The sequence below is a fragment of the Microdochium trichocladiopsis genome (genome assembly GCF_020744255.1).
Source record: "Microdochium trichocladiopsis strain MPI-CAGE-CH-0230 chromosome Unknown B0I36scaffold_1, whole genome shotgun sequence".
Taxonomy (NCBI): Eukaryota; Fungi; Ascomycota; class Sordariomycetes; order Xylariales; family Microdochiaceae; genus Microdochium; species Microdochium trichocladiopsis.
The window spans coordinates 4,799,426-4,813,539 of NW_025763544.1; the positions used below are offsets into that span (position 1 = coordinate 4,799,426).

General features: G+C 55.6%; 3 protein-coding genes across 3 annotated transcripts; 2 read left to right on the top strand and 1 right to left on the bottom strand.

Annotated features, from left to right (window-relative positions):
* Nucleotides 1–184: 184 nt before the first annotated feature.
* Nucleotides 185–1,666, bottom strand: B0I36DRAFT_19776 (uncharacterized protein). The gene is made up of 3 exons (XM_046148773.1): nucleotides 1,200–1,666; nucleotides 888–947; nucleotides 185–829 (listed from the first exon to the last, which is right to left on the bottom strand). Exons 1-3 carry the CDS (start codon nucleotides 1,427–1,429, stop codon nucleotides 343–345), a joined length of 777 nt encoding a protein of 258 aa, XP_046019189.1. The 5' UTR covers nucleotides 1,430–1,666; the 3' UTR covers nucleotides 185–342.
* A 3,375-nt stretch (nucleotides 1,667–5,041) lies between these two features.
* On the top strand, nucleotides 5,042–5,486 carry B0I36DRAFT_344765 (uncharacterized protein; the record flags this gene model as incomplete). Its single annotated transcript, XM_046156292.1, has 2 exons — nucleotides 5,042–5,146; nucleotides 5,259–5,486. The coding sequence occupies 2 exons, from the start codon at nucleotides 5,042–5,044 to the stop codon at nucleotides 5,484–5,486; spliced, it is 333 nt and encodes a 110-aa protein (XP_046019190.1).
* A 3,881-nt stretch (nucleotides 5,487–9,367) lies between these two features.
* B0I36DRAFT_312212 (uncharacterized protein) lies at nucleotides 9,368–10,463 on the top strand. The gene is made up of 2 exons (XM_046152475.1): nucleotides 9,368–10,205; nucleotides 10,388–10,463. Exons 1-2 carry the CDS (start codon nucleotides 9,659–9,661, stop codon nucleotides 10,390–10,392), a joined length of 552 nt encoding a protein of 183 aa, XP_046019191.1. The 5' UTR covers nucleotides 9,368–9,658; the 3' UTR covers nucleotides 10,393–10,463.
* The last annotated feature ends 3,651 nt before the right edge of the window (nucleotides 10,464–14,114 follow it).

A 14,114-nucleotide genomic window follows, 5' to 3' on the forward strand; every position in this document is an offset into this window, starting at 1 on the left:
AATTTGCGCGGTAAAGGTGTAGTACATGCAATGGTGTCATAATACGCGATTTGGCCTCACGATGGTGGTGGACTTGAGGTGGTCCTCGCGGCGCTCGACAGACCCTGACCAGGAAGCTGGACTGGGAGTGGCGCCCGTTCCCCACGTTCTGTCTCAGCTACGCCGCTGGATCCCTGACCGCTACCCCGGCCTAGTCATCCCATCCAAGGCACTCGGGCCCCCAAAGGAACCCAAAGGGGGAAGCCGACCCCTCACAACTTTTGATTGGGCAGGTCAGATGGCAAGGACTTGCGGAAGGAGACCAGCGAGTTTGGGGGGCTTGTCAGCCGTGCCGCTCTGGACTCATCGCCCGATCATGGGGGTAACGAGCTCGATGCTCTTGGGGCGTGAGTAGCCAGTGGGTTTCCGTGAGGGCAGCGGACGTTCTGAGCCAAAACCGCTCGCTGTTGGATACACATAGGCTGATGAGTATCCCCCGTCATAAGTTGATGAGTAGAAGTTGGACGGCTTTGTGTAAGATGTACTGGGGCTATTGGCGACGCTACGGGCGAAGGGCCAAATGCTTGAATGGGTCGACACGGGTGAAGGAGGACTTGGCGGGCGAATGTTGAGAGACTTGAGCGCCGAAATAGCACTCGTGTACTGGGCGGTGTTGGGGGTACTTGGAGGAGAGAAATACGTCGAGCTTGGGCGGGATGGTGAAGCACGTGGAACGATGTCTCGCAACTCGGGATCTCCGGCGGCATGAAACGGCAGGTTGTTGCCGAACCCATCGAGATCGTACGCTCCCAAAAAAGACGGACTTGTACTCTGATCATGTTTGCGACACCTACGATGCTTGTTAGTATATCATTTGTGGGGAGTTTGAAACGTGACCAAAAACCTACACATCCGAGCAGTACAGGGAGGTCTCATCGGCGGATAGAAATTGTTTCTCGCAAGTCATGCTACATTAAAAGGGCCAGGTTAGCAATCTCAAGGGCTCGTGAAACAAAGAATGCGGAAAGAGTAGCCCTTTGTCCCCTGCCACACGTGACACCACAAGGAAGCCTCCGCGAATTGCCCGTAGTTGGGATTGGTCCAAAAAGCAAGCAAGAATGGATGTCTTGGGGTTGTTCTCTCAAATAGTGCGGGGGTGCTCCTCAGACATGTCTGGGCAGGACTGATGGTCACACAAAGCGAGGAATGCGGTCACTCACCAGAATTGAGGGAAGCATTCCCGGTCATTGTCCCATAGTCTCTGTTCTTCAGACTCGCGCTCGCGAGTCTTTGGGTTCTTGCCGAGCTTCTGCACCGTTTGAGGGGTTGCCCTCCTCGAAAGCTGCGGCCGGCGGCCTTTCGAGAGGTCGGAGACACCCACGGCTTTCCGGACGTCTGTCATGGACGTGTGAGCCGAGATGTGCCCGGACTTGCGGCGAGTGTGATGCATGGTGGACGGAGAGCGGCCACTTGAACGAATTTGGTGATTTGACGTGCACTTAGGGCACGGGCGAGGAGAGCGACCAAGCCTGGCGTGTTGCGGCTGCGATTTCCTGGAGAGAAACCCGAGATTGCAGGCGAAAAAGCGCCAGGATGTGAAGTGATGGTTGAGCTGTATTGCCGTGGGCGGACAAGAGCTTGGTCCAACGTAGCTGAGAACCAAGACCCAGAGAGAACAAAAAAAAATTGAGTTGCCCAAAGAGCTGGCACCTCAGAATACTGCTCGGAGCAGGGCGTGGAAGCTTCGGGCGATGATTTGGCTAAGAACGGGAGCGGCGTCCTGGAAGCGGTGCTGAGGTAGAGAGTGGCGGAGCGGGAGAAGAACTCTAAGCCGGAGTGCTGTCAGGTACAAGCGAGGAATTGCTTGAGCCAGTGGGCAAGGCGGACGTTTAGTTGATAGATAGAGTCTGTCGTGGCAGGTAGCGTCACTTGCCGCGTGTATAAGCGCAAAGTACGGCTGGGATCAACGGGATGTCAGGACGATGGCGATGGCAGGGCCAGAAGGAGCGGAGGCGAGCAGGGCAGCGGCGGGAAAGCAGCGACGAGGCCGAGATATACCACGGACGAAGCACCCACCGGGTCGACGAGGCCCACCAAAGAGGCAGAAGTGCCCGGCGATGTGCACATGGGGGTGGAACAAGGCCCATGGCCGTGGCTGCTGGCGACCCCCGTGCGCCGTCTTTGTGCGAATGAATGGAGCACGATGATGTGGGGAATGGCGTACGCCCTGCTGCCCCTCCCTGCTGCCGCTAGCAGCCCCTTCGAGCAGCAGCAGCAGCAGCGGTAAAAAAGAGCCCTGAGGCACGTCGTGGCCAGCGTCTCACGCACCGCAAGGGTGGCACCGGCCTGGCAACTTGTGGGGAGGCCGTATCAACGTTATCTGCCGTGACTCCTCGTCCCAGCCGAAAGCGGAGCTGGTGGGGCCCTCCTGCCTGGCCAATCGCACCTCGTCCTGCCCGCTGCCCATGGTCCCGGACGAAGCGCTTGCCAGGTCCCTGCAAGGTGCGGCCACCCTCACCAGGCCTGTCCACACACACCCGCCAGCCCGTGCAAGCAACACGACTTGGATGTGGACAAGCATCGTCGTGGTGCACATCCCGTCTGGCTTTCGGGCGGCCTATGAGACTGGGGGTCCCTCCCGTCTTCAATGGAACCAAGGGAAAAAATTTTCTCCCGCCGTCTGACATGTCGACCGCTACACATCCCTTGCCGTCCAGAACCCCTTGGACACTGTTGTCGGCGAAATAGAACCTGGTGAGCCATGGGTGTCGGCATCCACAGTCAGAGCCCAGATCGCCAGAGTCGACGAGAATGGCATTGACTTTTCAGGGGTTCCCATCAACATCGGCACGCCATGGGCCGCTAGCATGACATGAGGGGCCAGCTGACGGCTAAACGCCCCATCAAGGTACCTCGGTGGGCGTGGCTCGAATGGTACCACCGGGAACAAGACGGCATGTCGCAATTCTCTGTACAGGGAGCGTTCGTCTTGCGCTAGAGCACGTTATGCTGACGCAGCCCAGAGGTGACTAACACGTTTCCACCACTGTGTGCCTTGTTACGTTGCGTACAACTCATCGGCTCTATACACGAAACGTGACAAGTAAGCCGCGTTTCGCCCACAAGGCGTTGTTCCGGAACACCATGCAGGATGCACACGAAGTTGTGCAGCGCATCCGGTACGCGCATGCTGGACGATGCTGCAGGTTGTGTGCCCTCGCATAATGTCCACAGAATGGTCCCCCAGTGGGTCTTATCAAGGGGAACTCTGGGAGCGGCCCCATTGTGAGTTGCGGCTGGAAGGCAAGACAACGCCACCGAACACGACCCTTTCCGAGCACGCCATTCGACAGGGTTTTTTACTTATCAGAACAAGCCGCACAGCGTCTCACGAAGGTTCTCGGTGTTCATGATGATGCTCCGCAAGGTCACGGCTCTCCTTGCTGAATCGAGGTGACTCGCAAGGTCAACAAGGTTGTGAAGCCTTCACGCCATTTCAAACCGACAGATTGCCAGCCGGGTGTTCATAAGGAACCCCGAAGCACACCTTAACGCGGTGTTATAGCGACACCACCACCGCCCTGCCGAAGATGGCACGGTCAAACTGTTCATGGATGTCTTCTCGCTTGGACCATCAACTGTTAGTGAGAGCCACAAATGATTGCCGCGGTGGAACTTGTGGGTGTTCAGGAGGAGTGGAGTTGAGTGAAATTTTTCGATTGTCCCTCCCACATTGGTTGTCAACTTCCCCGGATTAGCCCTTCCCGACGGCTGGACAGGCGTGTGCAAAATATGGCACCGCCACTTCCGCCTCTTCCAAATGCTCGAGGTCCAGCAACGCCAGGAGACACCACTTAGTGGGAGTAGTATTCTGGCCAGGAAGATTTCGTCCAAGATGTCACAAGTACTATTCTGGCCTCTACTATTGCGGCACGAAAGGATACACGTGTGACCGTCTTGCAGAAGTTTCCTGGTCGGGTGGAATTTTTACACAAATCGAAACGCACGCACATTTTGATGAAGGCTCTCACGATACGCCGCCCACTCCTTACGAGCACGTTCCTGGTCGTCTGGTGTTCGGTGTCGAGTTCCACAGCGACACCCCCCTGGTCCGCGGCTCCCACCCTGCACCCCGTTCAAAACCCACTCGACCTAGCGCCGGGGCTTCTGACAGAGGGCGTGGTTTCGAGATCAAAATTTCGACATCACGTTGCTGGTGGTGAATGCCCTCTCCAGGTCGGCAGGTACAATCCCTGCGTCTCTAGTCTTTATGCGGTCTGCCCGAAAAATCTACAACTTCGTCTGCTCGGACAGTCGTTCACGTCAATCTCCTACCACGAGGCGAGAGTGAGGCCGAGGCAGCCCCCCGCGCCGTGCCGTAATTCTTGGGGCCTGAACTCTATGAGAAAGGCTAAAGTTTTAGCGTGATCGTCAAGAGCATGTCAAAGACGCACGTTCCCGTCTATGCCCTTCCTGTGGGGAGCCCGGCCAACCAGATAACGATTCAGCCTAATTTTCCCGTGCTCGCAAGCTAGCGGGAGCCGGACAACTTTTCTTGCCCTCAAATGTCCCTGCCCGTGGGCGCTTGGAAGCACACTAGTACACGAACAGCTCGATCGACTGGAATGGAATGGCCCGGCGAAGACGCGTGGAAGTCGGTTAGCCTGACGTGACCAGTGGCGGGGTGCTCTTTGGAGGCTGTCACCGCCATTTCAAGACGTCCTCGAGGCTTTTGTTTAAATCTCCCACGATCGTGCTTGCAGAATTTTCCTACCGATTGTGCGGCATCATCGCGATCGTGGCAGCCAAACGGACCAATTCCAGGTCCACCTCGTAGACAACGAGGCGAGACAGCATTCGAAACAGCAATCTGCATGCCCGAGCAATGCACAGGAGAATGCCGAGATGGGACACTATTTGCGCACTAACAGCAACTAGACGTTGAGACGATTGGACTCATTTGCTATAATCTCCAACTAATCATGCCGACGCGCCTCGCGAAGATGCGTCACGAGAGCTTCGAGAATCATCTACGGTCTCTTTCTCAATCTTCCTGACCGCCATGACCACGGCATGGGCGCGACCTATGACGTATCAAGCCCGCATGTGGCGCAAGTTGGTTTGCTCCAATGAGGCACGCTCGGGAATGTCTCTCCATCGCACACTGGTCAATCTGGTTCGAGTTTAGGCGCACCTCGAATGTCGAGAATTGAGGAACAGGTTGGGATTTTGAGGCTCCAGAGGTGCCGCATTCACTCGGTCCGAGATCCTGTGCACAGTCAACCTGGACACGCGAGGTGCTCGTCTTGGCCATTGGATATGTCACCATGTTGCAAGCCGCTTTGGTACATCAGACCGACTACTTCACTGCCTTGCCCGATCCTGGTGGCCGTCCTGAGAAAACAAACCTGGTCCTAGACTTTGATGTGCGTCACTTGCATTTAGCATCCGCACAACCCATGCATACAGCAGGGGGACCTCCTGCCCCAAGTGAAGCAGGCGGCTAGCTGTCTTTACGCTGTGCAAGGTCTTGGAGAGTGATGTTTCTTGGTCCAGCCGTGAGCTGCACAGCCAAAAGCGGCACGCATCGCAAATGCACTCGAGGGAACGTTGATTCTTCCTTCCGGTCTGGGACGACGGCAGTGCGTTTTCCCGTCTCGGATGACGGCCCAGGCAGCCCTATCACGCAGTTTGATAGCTTTTTGGGGTCTAGAACTGCCTCACGCGTTTTGGGTTTGTGGGGGTCAGTCATCTCGTGGGGTGAGGATCAGCTTTATGCAAGGAGAGAGCGTCACAAGGAGCACCGGTGATCTTTACTGTGTCCAGGAATGCATTTCACACAAGACGCTCCTCGGCCGCTTTAAGCCCCGAGACGCGCAGCCCTGCAGCAGTCAGGGCTGGCTTTTGAAGCAGGTTCTTGTGCATTAGGAAAGAGCCGGAACTGCCTGATCTCGAGTCCCGTAACCAGGTGGTACAGATGTTTCGCCGAACAGTATTTCCACCTTGCATCCGCCCACCTATCCGCCCTGTCCTTGGTGTCGTTTCGTCAGGGAAAAAAGAAATGGGGAATACTACGACGATGACGACGACAACGAACCACATTTGGGTGCGGCCATCATACGAAGATTCCATACATCTTTCGACACACGAAACCTCGAAGCGAGCTGTACGCGCGTAGCTTACCTAAGAACAACTCAGGACAGAGAGTACTAATTACTGGTGGACCAGTATGTACCGCTCTTCGACTTGTATGTACGGGTAGCCACGCACGCATCCACCACATCATGCATGGTGGCACAATATAGCGTGTGAATGTCGGCCCGGTTTGCACTCCCCACAAGCGCGCGGCCCTGGTTTGAAGGTGGCCGCCTGCAGCAACAGTGGACGAGACCCTGCAGGCAGGCAGGCAGGCAGGCAGGCAGGCAGGCAGGCAGGCAGGCAGGCAGGCAGGCAGGCAGGCAGGCAGGCAGGCAGGCAGGCAGACAGGTCTGCGCTGGACATAGCAGTCTCGTACCTACCATGTAGATAGAGAGGTGCATGCATCATGGGACTTTTGGTAACTTGCTCCCTGTGGCATGCCGCGAGAATAACCCGGAGATAAATGACTGGATGCTCCAGTATCCCCCCCTGGCGGCTGTTTTGGCCTGCTGGAGCAACAGCCTCGAATAGCAACAATGGAAGATCCCACGGCTGATAAGCTGGCACCACGGGTACCGTCGGCTCTTGAGCCTGGCGGGTTGGGCAACGGCGGCTTCCAAGCTCGCACCCCGGAAGCCACTGCGGCAGGTACCCAATCTAGGGTATCTATCTGGGAGGGAACCCCCACGCTGCACGGCCGGGCTGCCGAAGATGTGCCAGCATCCTGTGGAATGGGGAAAACAGGGCCGACACAGGCACAACAAGCACCTGTTGCTGCCCACGACGACAGGCCCTGGACGCACCGCTCGACGTGTGCGGTGATGGCAGGCTGTCTGTCACCCTTCCAACCCCGGACAGACGTCATATCCCGCGCTCGTGTGTGCTTGAGATTGTGCTCGGCTCGGCTCGGACCACAGCAACCAGAATAGACGCCAGGCCGGCGACCCAAAGCACATCACCTGTTCACAAGCCCCAAATCCCAGGTCCCAGGCAATCTCAGAGTTGTCAGCCACTTGATCCGTCTCGCAGACGTCAATTTCTCGCCTCCAGGGCTACGACTCAGCAACCTCTAGCATCCACGACTCGCTTGCTCCCACATCTCCTCCCTGGTCGACAATGCGATATGCCCAGCGCTTTCTGGGAGCCAGTGCCACACCCGTTGTGGGAGTGGCATCGTCGCCTCGATAAGTGGCGCCAGTCTTTGCCTGCATGCACTGCAACTGGGACCTACCGTGAAAGTGCTATCTTTCCATCGCCAATGCTGCGAACCCCGGCATCGGGAGTGTCCGCTGCTAGGATGCAGAGATGCCCACGATCCTAGGCCCCACCCTGAGCGATCCAGCACAGCGTCGGCGGTTTCCGCTCTGCGCGTGTCAGGAGCACCCTCCCTGGTCTATCCTCGAGGCCGCCTGGCCACGCGATATTCATCTCCAATGGTGATGGATGAGGACCAAGACATGCAAGATGCCTCATAGATGCAAGCATGCTGACTCGTCACGCACCGCTGAGCGTTGAGAACGCCGGCACGTGCCTTGACGTCGTTGGCAACCACACACACTTTCCCCCTCGAGAGAAAGAAGCAGGTGGCTCCCCATCCATAACATCACGATAACGCAAGATCTGCGCTGCCGCCGTCAATCCCCCTGTTCCCCGCACACCACCCGAGAGATTGACATGCGCGTGGCTTTCCTGACAACACAGCACCCGCGCGCTAGACCTGCCGGCACGAGTCAGTCTGGGTTTCAGGGTTCTACACAAGGAGAGGCTGGCTTGAGGGAGGGGCTTGCCCTCAGATCGACCATCTGCCGCGAGCATCGAATAAAGTCGTGGCCGTTGGGAACTATTGTGTGCATTGTTCTGCGGATGGACGACTACCGAGCCTGCCTAGCCCAGCTTGCGTTAGCGTGCTGCTTCTCCTCCCTCCCCCATGGCGACTGTGCTTTGCTCTCGATGCCCTCTGACACGAATCACGAATATCACATCATCGGACAAAAACATGTGAGCAGTCTGACGCCTAGCTAGGCCCAGCCGGTGAGCCAGTGATCAACGGTGTTCGAGCGTATCACTCATACACCACATCTCCGCTCGCCTATCTTGTCGATCCTTCTCGGTCCTTGCGAGTCGAGAGATCTGCTACGGTACGGTACAGAAATGCCCCTCGTGATCCTCGTAGGGGATCGTCTTGGCAGTCTGGAGTCTGGGACACGCCATTCCGCCCGGCTTGCCCTTCTGGGCACAACGCCCGAGACACCCGCGCTGCGTCATCTGGTGTCACAGGCAGCGAAGGGGGGTTGCTGTTGTTGTCGTTTGATGCCGCACGAGCAGCTAAGCTCGGCTCAACTTGACCTGAGAAGGACAAGGGCCGAAAGAGCAAGGTTGCCTGCGCTACCTACCGTTGAGGAGTGCATGTCAGGGGTCCTCTGCGCATAGCTCGGGTCTGTCGTTGGTTCGCGCTGGTTGCTCCCCCCTCGCATGACGTCGCCGAGCACACCATCCCATCGACTGGGCACGATAGGAGCTTGCCCGAGCTGCGCAAGGCGATGGCTAACGAGCTGCAGGCGGCTGAGGGTGTGTGGCTGGGCGCATGGCTGAGTGACGACACGGTCACGAGGGCCGCGTCCGCCTCCGTGGCTGATTGACCGCCTGGCCTTTGTCTTGGGTTGCCGGCAGAGAGGGAGTGGGTGTGCATCGGCCACTCAGCTCCTTGCCCTGGACCAGTCCGGCGTGGCTGGAATCCGGGGTTTGTGGCCGGCCTTGACCTTGACCTTGACGCCGCATCCACACAGTACCTGTCAGTGAAGGGCCGGAATCCGGGGTAGCCGGTATCGGATGCGGGTCATCCTGCCTAGCCATCCATCCCCCCGTCACCTTCGCCCGCTGCTGGTGGGACACGCTCGACAGGGTCCTGCTTATCTTGTATGGGACAGCCGCGGCGTGCTTGATACGACATCTTCCGGCCCGTCAGCCTGGGGCTGCCTACACCTCACGGGTGACGTCGAGGGTTGGGCGTGCTATTTTCGAGCACAGCTCCTCCTCTGTCCATAAGGGCATATGCTATAGGGCCATTGCAGAGCCCGGGCATTCGAACCAAGACAAGACGAGTCTTGGGTCTGGGAGACGAGGTTGGATCAGAGGCCCCCGCCTGGCTTGGAGGGTGCCCGTCTGACACAGCAACACGCGCATTCGGCCATGGACAGCCAGCCACAGCTTAGATCAGCCAATATCACATACCATATCCTCCTCAGGTTGCTTACACTGGTCCCCCATCGTCACCACACCATACCACACAATACTACGCATCACTGAGAATGAAAATAAATGAACAAGAGAGCCGTCCGTCTGCCTCGGAGGACCATGCTCCGACGACCTTGTCCTTGCCCTTCTTTGCCCTATCATCCAACACCTTCGGCCAAACAACCGCCCCCAATCCATCTATCACTTTGCCTGACACCCCCAAAGCCCTACCAGCCAAGCAAGAAATAGCGTCGAATGACGGGACAGTCACGTCCTACACGCGTATGAAACAGCGCGCCACTTGCACATGCAAGCCTTCCAGCCTTCGAGCAGCCTAAGCCAGCAACACGCACCCAAGTGGACGGTGTGGACGTTGCAGCCATCTAGACCTTATTCGGGCATGACAGCTGACACCCACACACACGCATACACGACACCACCACTACCATTTCCAGAAAGCAGGAGCATGCATGAGGCGAGGCTTTCTAGACTCGATTCTCACAGGTCGACAGACGGACAGGGCAGCCAGCCAGTCAAGAAGGGGGTGTGTGCGTGTGTGGGAGAGAGGGAGGAGGGAGGGGAGACCGTTAATTCTTCCGCCCCCCCCCCTTCGTTCCATCCCCTTCCCTTCCTTCCTCTCCCCAATTCCCCTATGTGGCTTGGGCATAGATGGGAAAGCGGCCAGAAATGGCATCGGCCAAATTCTCGCCCATTCAAACTTTTGCCTTGCGCGAGAGAGAGTGAGAAAGAGGGGATACAGAATGCAGGATGTCCATTGGATGTAGCCACGCAAATGCAGCAGCTGCAGGATGCAGTTTCAGAAGCACCTACACACATATTGAATCACACGGCCGGTAGGTTCCTTCCTTTATTGTCATTATTATCCTTTACTCTTTCGCTATTTCTGCATGCCTTGCGTCGATGCCCGAGGATGTAGACGGCCAGCTTTGGCGGTAGATGCTGCCCATGCTTTCACGGCCTGTTATAGTGTTTTTTTCCTCTCCTGCCACAACTATATACCTACTTAATGTGTTAGTGTAGATAAGTGCGTACATCCCTGACAGCAGTGGCGGTCGGGCGTGACTGCAGGAGGGGGGGGGGTGGATCGCTATCTGGTATTCTCATCAGCATACGTTCCCCAGCACACGAGTCAAGACTATCAGTCGTGCTCACTGCATGGGTTGTTCATTGTTGTTGGTGTTGTTGTCCGTGGCTAGGACAGGAGGGGAGTTGTAGATGTCGTGCTGTCGTGCTGAGATGGTGTAGTATGGCGAATCGGCAGGTCTGGATCTCCGCAGGGGGGTGGAAAAGCCTACCTCGCCCTGCTTTGTCTGAGCAGGCGTGATTATGTGAAAATAATGCGTCAGCCTTTTCTCCCTCACAACTTATCTCCCATGCATGGATCTTGAGCACTGGATCTTGGGCGCTGGTCTTTTTTGGGCACATATCTCTATAGGTCGAGAAAGCTAGTCATGCCCCTGTGCCTTCCGACATGTAGGGCGAGCACATCCATATCTTGTTTGATTCGAGCTGGGGCGAATCAAAAAGTCTAGAAGAAGGGGGTACCCCCCTGGAGAGTCGACGGCATGCTGGTGTGTGTGTGTGTGATGTGCACATGGGTGAAGGAAGGAAATTGGTCGCGTGGACACCCTTTGGACACACACCACCACATGAGACGCCACTCTCCAGAGGACTCGGCTCGTTCCGGCTCACGGTGTTCCGTCTAATTGCCATTTGTGCGCGCCACTTGTTGGTTCATGAGCCAAGAAAAAGAACTTGACTAGTTGTCGTTTTTGTTTGTTTTGTCGACTCTTAGCGCCGTGTCGAGGGGGGTTTCATCGAGGGCTCGACCAAGTGATGAAGTCCTAGACTTTGCCGCCCTTCGTGAACACCAACAGGGACTCTAGGATGACTCTGAAGGAAAGACATCGTAGTATCCGCTGATTCGTGTCCGGAACTTTTCCCAATTGTCGTCCGCTGGGACGACTGCGCTGGCTACGCCAAGGATGATAATTCTGCCAGATCGAGGCCAGGGCTTTTCCCCCAGAGGTGGTTTTGAGGTCTGACCTCAACTCCCGTCATAGTGGGAGGCGTATCGCGAACCTCGAGTTGTTTTTGACAGTTGCGGGAAGGGTCAGATAGTGCATTCTTCCCGCCGCCATTACTTGTGGTGATCGTTTCGTGGGGACGTGGACACACGACCGGTGCCGGATCCTTTTTGAAAGCGTTCCAATCATGAATAACCGTTTGAGCCTCGCGTGATAGCTCATATAAAAGAAGTAGCATCAGAACTAGCCAAACAGCCTGCTGGACCATTTCGTCGGTAATTCAAGCTGCGCCCCGCGTGGGACAGAGGTAGTTTCAAGCACTCCCAGTAGCTTCAAGGGAGGTGTCCATACCCTAATGTGAAACTTGCGGCTGCAGTCTACGATCAATACGTAGTTGTACGCAAGCCTTTTCAAGTTGAAGACTCAATGCTGTGATACAGGGCTAGTGAAAGTCAAGTCTGGGCCGAGTTCAACCTGTATTGAGCTGCTACTGTCTCTTACATAGAGCGTATCGACTGAGAAGACCGACACCATCCGGCCCCTTGGATCCTAGCTTAACCTCCCAATTCGAGATGCTAACAAACAAACTGCCAATACATGCTTAACAACCAATACTCCAGGTCCTCATTCTCATGAACCAATGCTTGACGCAAGTTCTGTCCATAAAGGATTACATATGGAACTCCATCGTGGGAGCACTGTGCCGAGACTACGTCTGTTCGCTCAAAACCACAAGAACCGCTACTTCATATGGGGCGGGTTCACACCCAGGGTAAACTTGCTTGGGATTTCCGGAGATGGAGGTCCTGGGTCAAAGCCTTTCATTGCTACTGGCACTCGGGATTTTGGACCAGTATGGTATAACGTAATCCACGGGCGAGTGGCCCACTTTCATTCACTATACCGAATCCAACTCTTCTTCACGCGTTTATTCCACCACGAAAGATGGAGACGCCTTCTAAAGAGAGTCAATTGTTCCTTGCTATCCAAGCAATGGAAAACGACCCAAACTTAAGCACCCGACGCGCTGCCGAGATGTTCAACGTCCCCCGAACAACCCTACGACGCCGAGAGAAGGGAGTACCTGCCCGACGCGAAAGCCCTCCGAATTCTACAAAATTAACCAAGCTGGAAGAGGAGAAGATTGTCGAATACATTCTCGACTTGGATGCGCGAGCATATCCTCCTCGGCTAAGTGAGGTTAGAGAAATGGCGAATCAACTACTCGCGAAGCGCGACAGGCCAGGTGTCGGAATCAACTGGGCCTCAACCTTTGTTAAACGACGACCAGAGCTCCAGACGCGTTTCTTTCGCAAGTACGACTACAAGAGAGCCCAGTGCGAGGATCCCGACGCGATAAACGCGTGGTTTCGGCTTGTGCGGAACGTAGTTGCGAAATACGGTGTCGCGGACTCCGATATTTACAACTTCGACGAGACAGGCTTTCAGATGGGCGTTATCGCGACCGGGATGGTCGTTACAAACGCGCAAAGACGTTCGAACGTTAAGATGAAGCAACCGGGTAATCGGGAATGGGTTACGGTCATCCAGGGCGTCGGCGCGACCGGATTTTACGTCCCGCCGTTCGTAGTATTTGCCGGCAAATATCACCTCTCGACCTGGTACCAAGACGACGCGATTCCTCGCGACTGGAGAATTATAACGTCCCTAAACGGCTGGACTACAAATGAAATTGGTCTAGATTGGATTCGGCATTTCGATCAGCATACAAAGTTGCGAACAAAAGGCGATTATCGCCTCCTCGTCCTCGACGGCCACGAAAGTCACCACTCGGTCGAATTCGAGCTCTACTGCAAGGACAGCAAGATTATTACGCTCTATATGCCTCCTCACTCGTCTCATATACTCCAGCCTCTCGATGTTAGGTGTTTTGGTCCGCTGAAGAAAGCATACGGTCGGCAAATCGAGCTCAAGATAAAGGCGGGTACAACGCATATCAGTAAGGAGGACTTCCTCCCCTCGTTTTTAGCAGCATTCCAACAGATAATGACGGAAAAAAACATCCAGGGAGGCTTTAGAGGGGCAGGACTTATACCCTATAACCCAGAAGCAGTCTTATCTAAGCTCGATGTAAAGTTCAAGACGCCAACGCCCCCAGGGACGCCTCGGAGGTCACCCGAGCTATGGACTTCCCGAACGCCTACTACAGCTATAGAAGCCCGTTCACAGTCTGATTTTATTAAAGGTCGAATCTCTCGTCACCAGGGAAGCTCTCCAACGTCAATTATTGAAGCAGTTGAGCAGTTCACGAAGGGGGCAAAGGGGATTATGCATAAGTTTACCTTAATGGAGGCAAGGATGAAAGCCCTTGAAGACGAGAATGCAATACTTAGCAAGCGTCGTAGGGCGAAAAAAACACGTCTTAGGAAAGGCCAAAGCATGACTCTAGGCGAGGGACAAGATCTCGTAACCCAGAGAGAGGTAAATGCTCAGGTAGTACAGGAAATGCAGGAAAACTCTGGGGGTGAAAGTCGATCTGCACCAAAGCAGCGGTGCTGTAGCGTCTGCGGGAAACCCGGTCATAACGCAAGAACTTGTTACATAGTTACTCTTGGGTCTGAACTAGAAGATAGCGATTGAGCTTAATTGATTTAAGGCGTTGGGGCTGTGTTATCGAGGGTGATACCTGCAAGACTTGGTTGGGGTGGGCCACTCGCCCGTATGGGCCACTCGCCCGTGGATTACGTTATATGT

Bases quoted from the DNA above. Each gene is read 5' to 3' on its own strand.
- B0I36DRAFT_312212 (XM_046152475.1), top strand. From the start codon at position 9,659: ATGCAAGCCTTCCAGCCTTCGAGCAGCCTAAGCCAGCAACACGCACCC.
- B0I36DRAFT_19776 (XM_046148773.1), bottom strand. From the start codon at position 1,429: ATGCATCACACTCGCCGCAAGTCCGGGCACATCTCGGCTCACACGTCC. The intron at 948-1,199 runs GTGAGTGACCGC...CTTTTAATGTAG, and splicing joins GAATGCTTCCCTCAATTCTG to CATGACTTGCGAGAAACAAT. The intron at 830-887 runs GTAGGTTTTTGG...CAAGCATCGTAG, and splicing joins TCCCTGTACTGCTCGGATGT to GTGTCGCAAACATGATCAGA.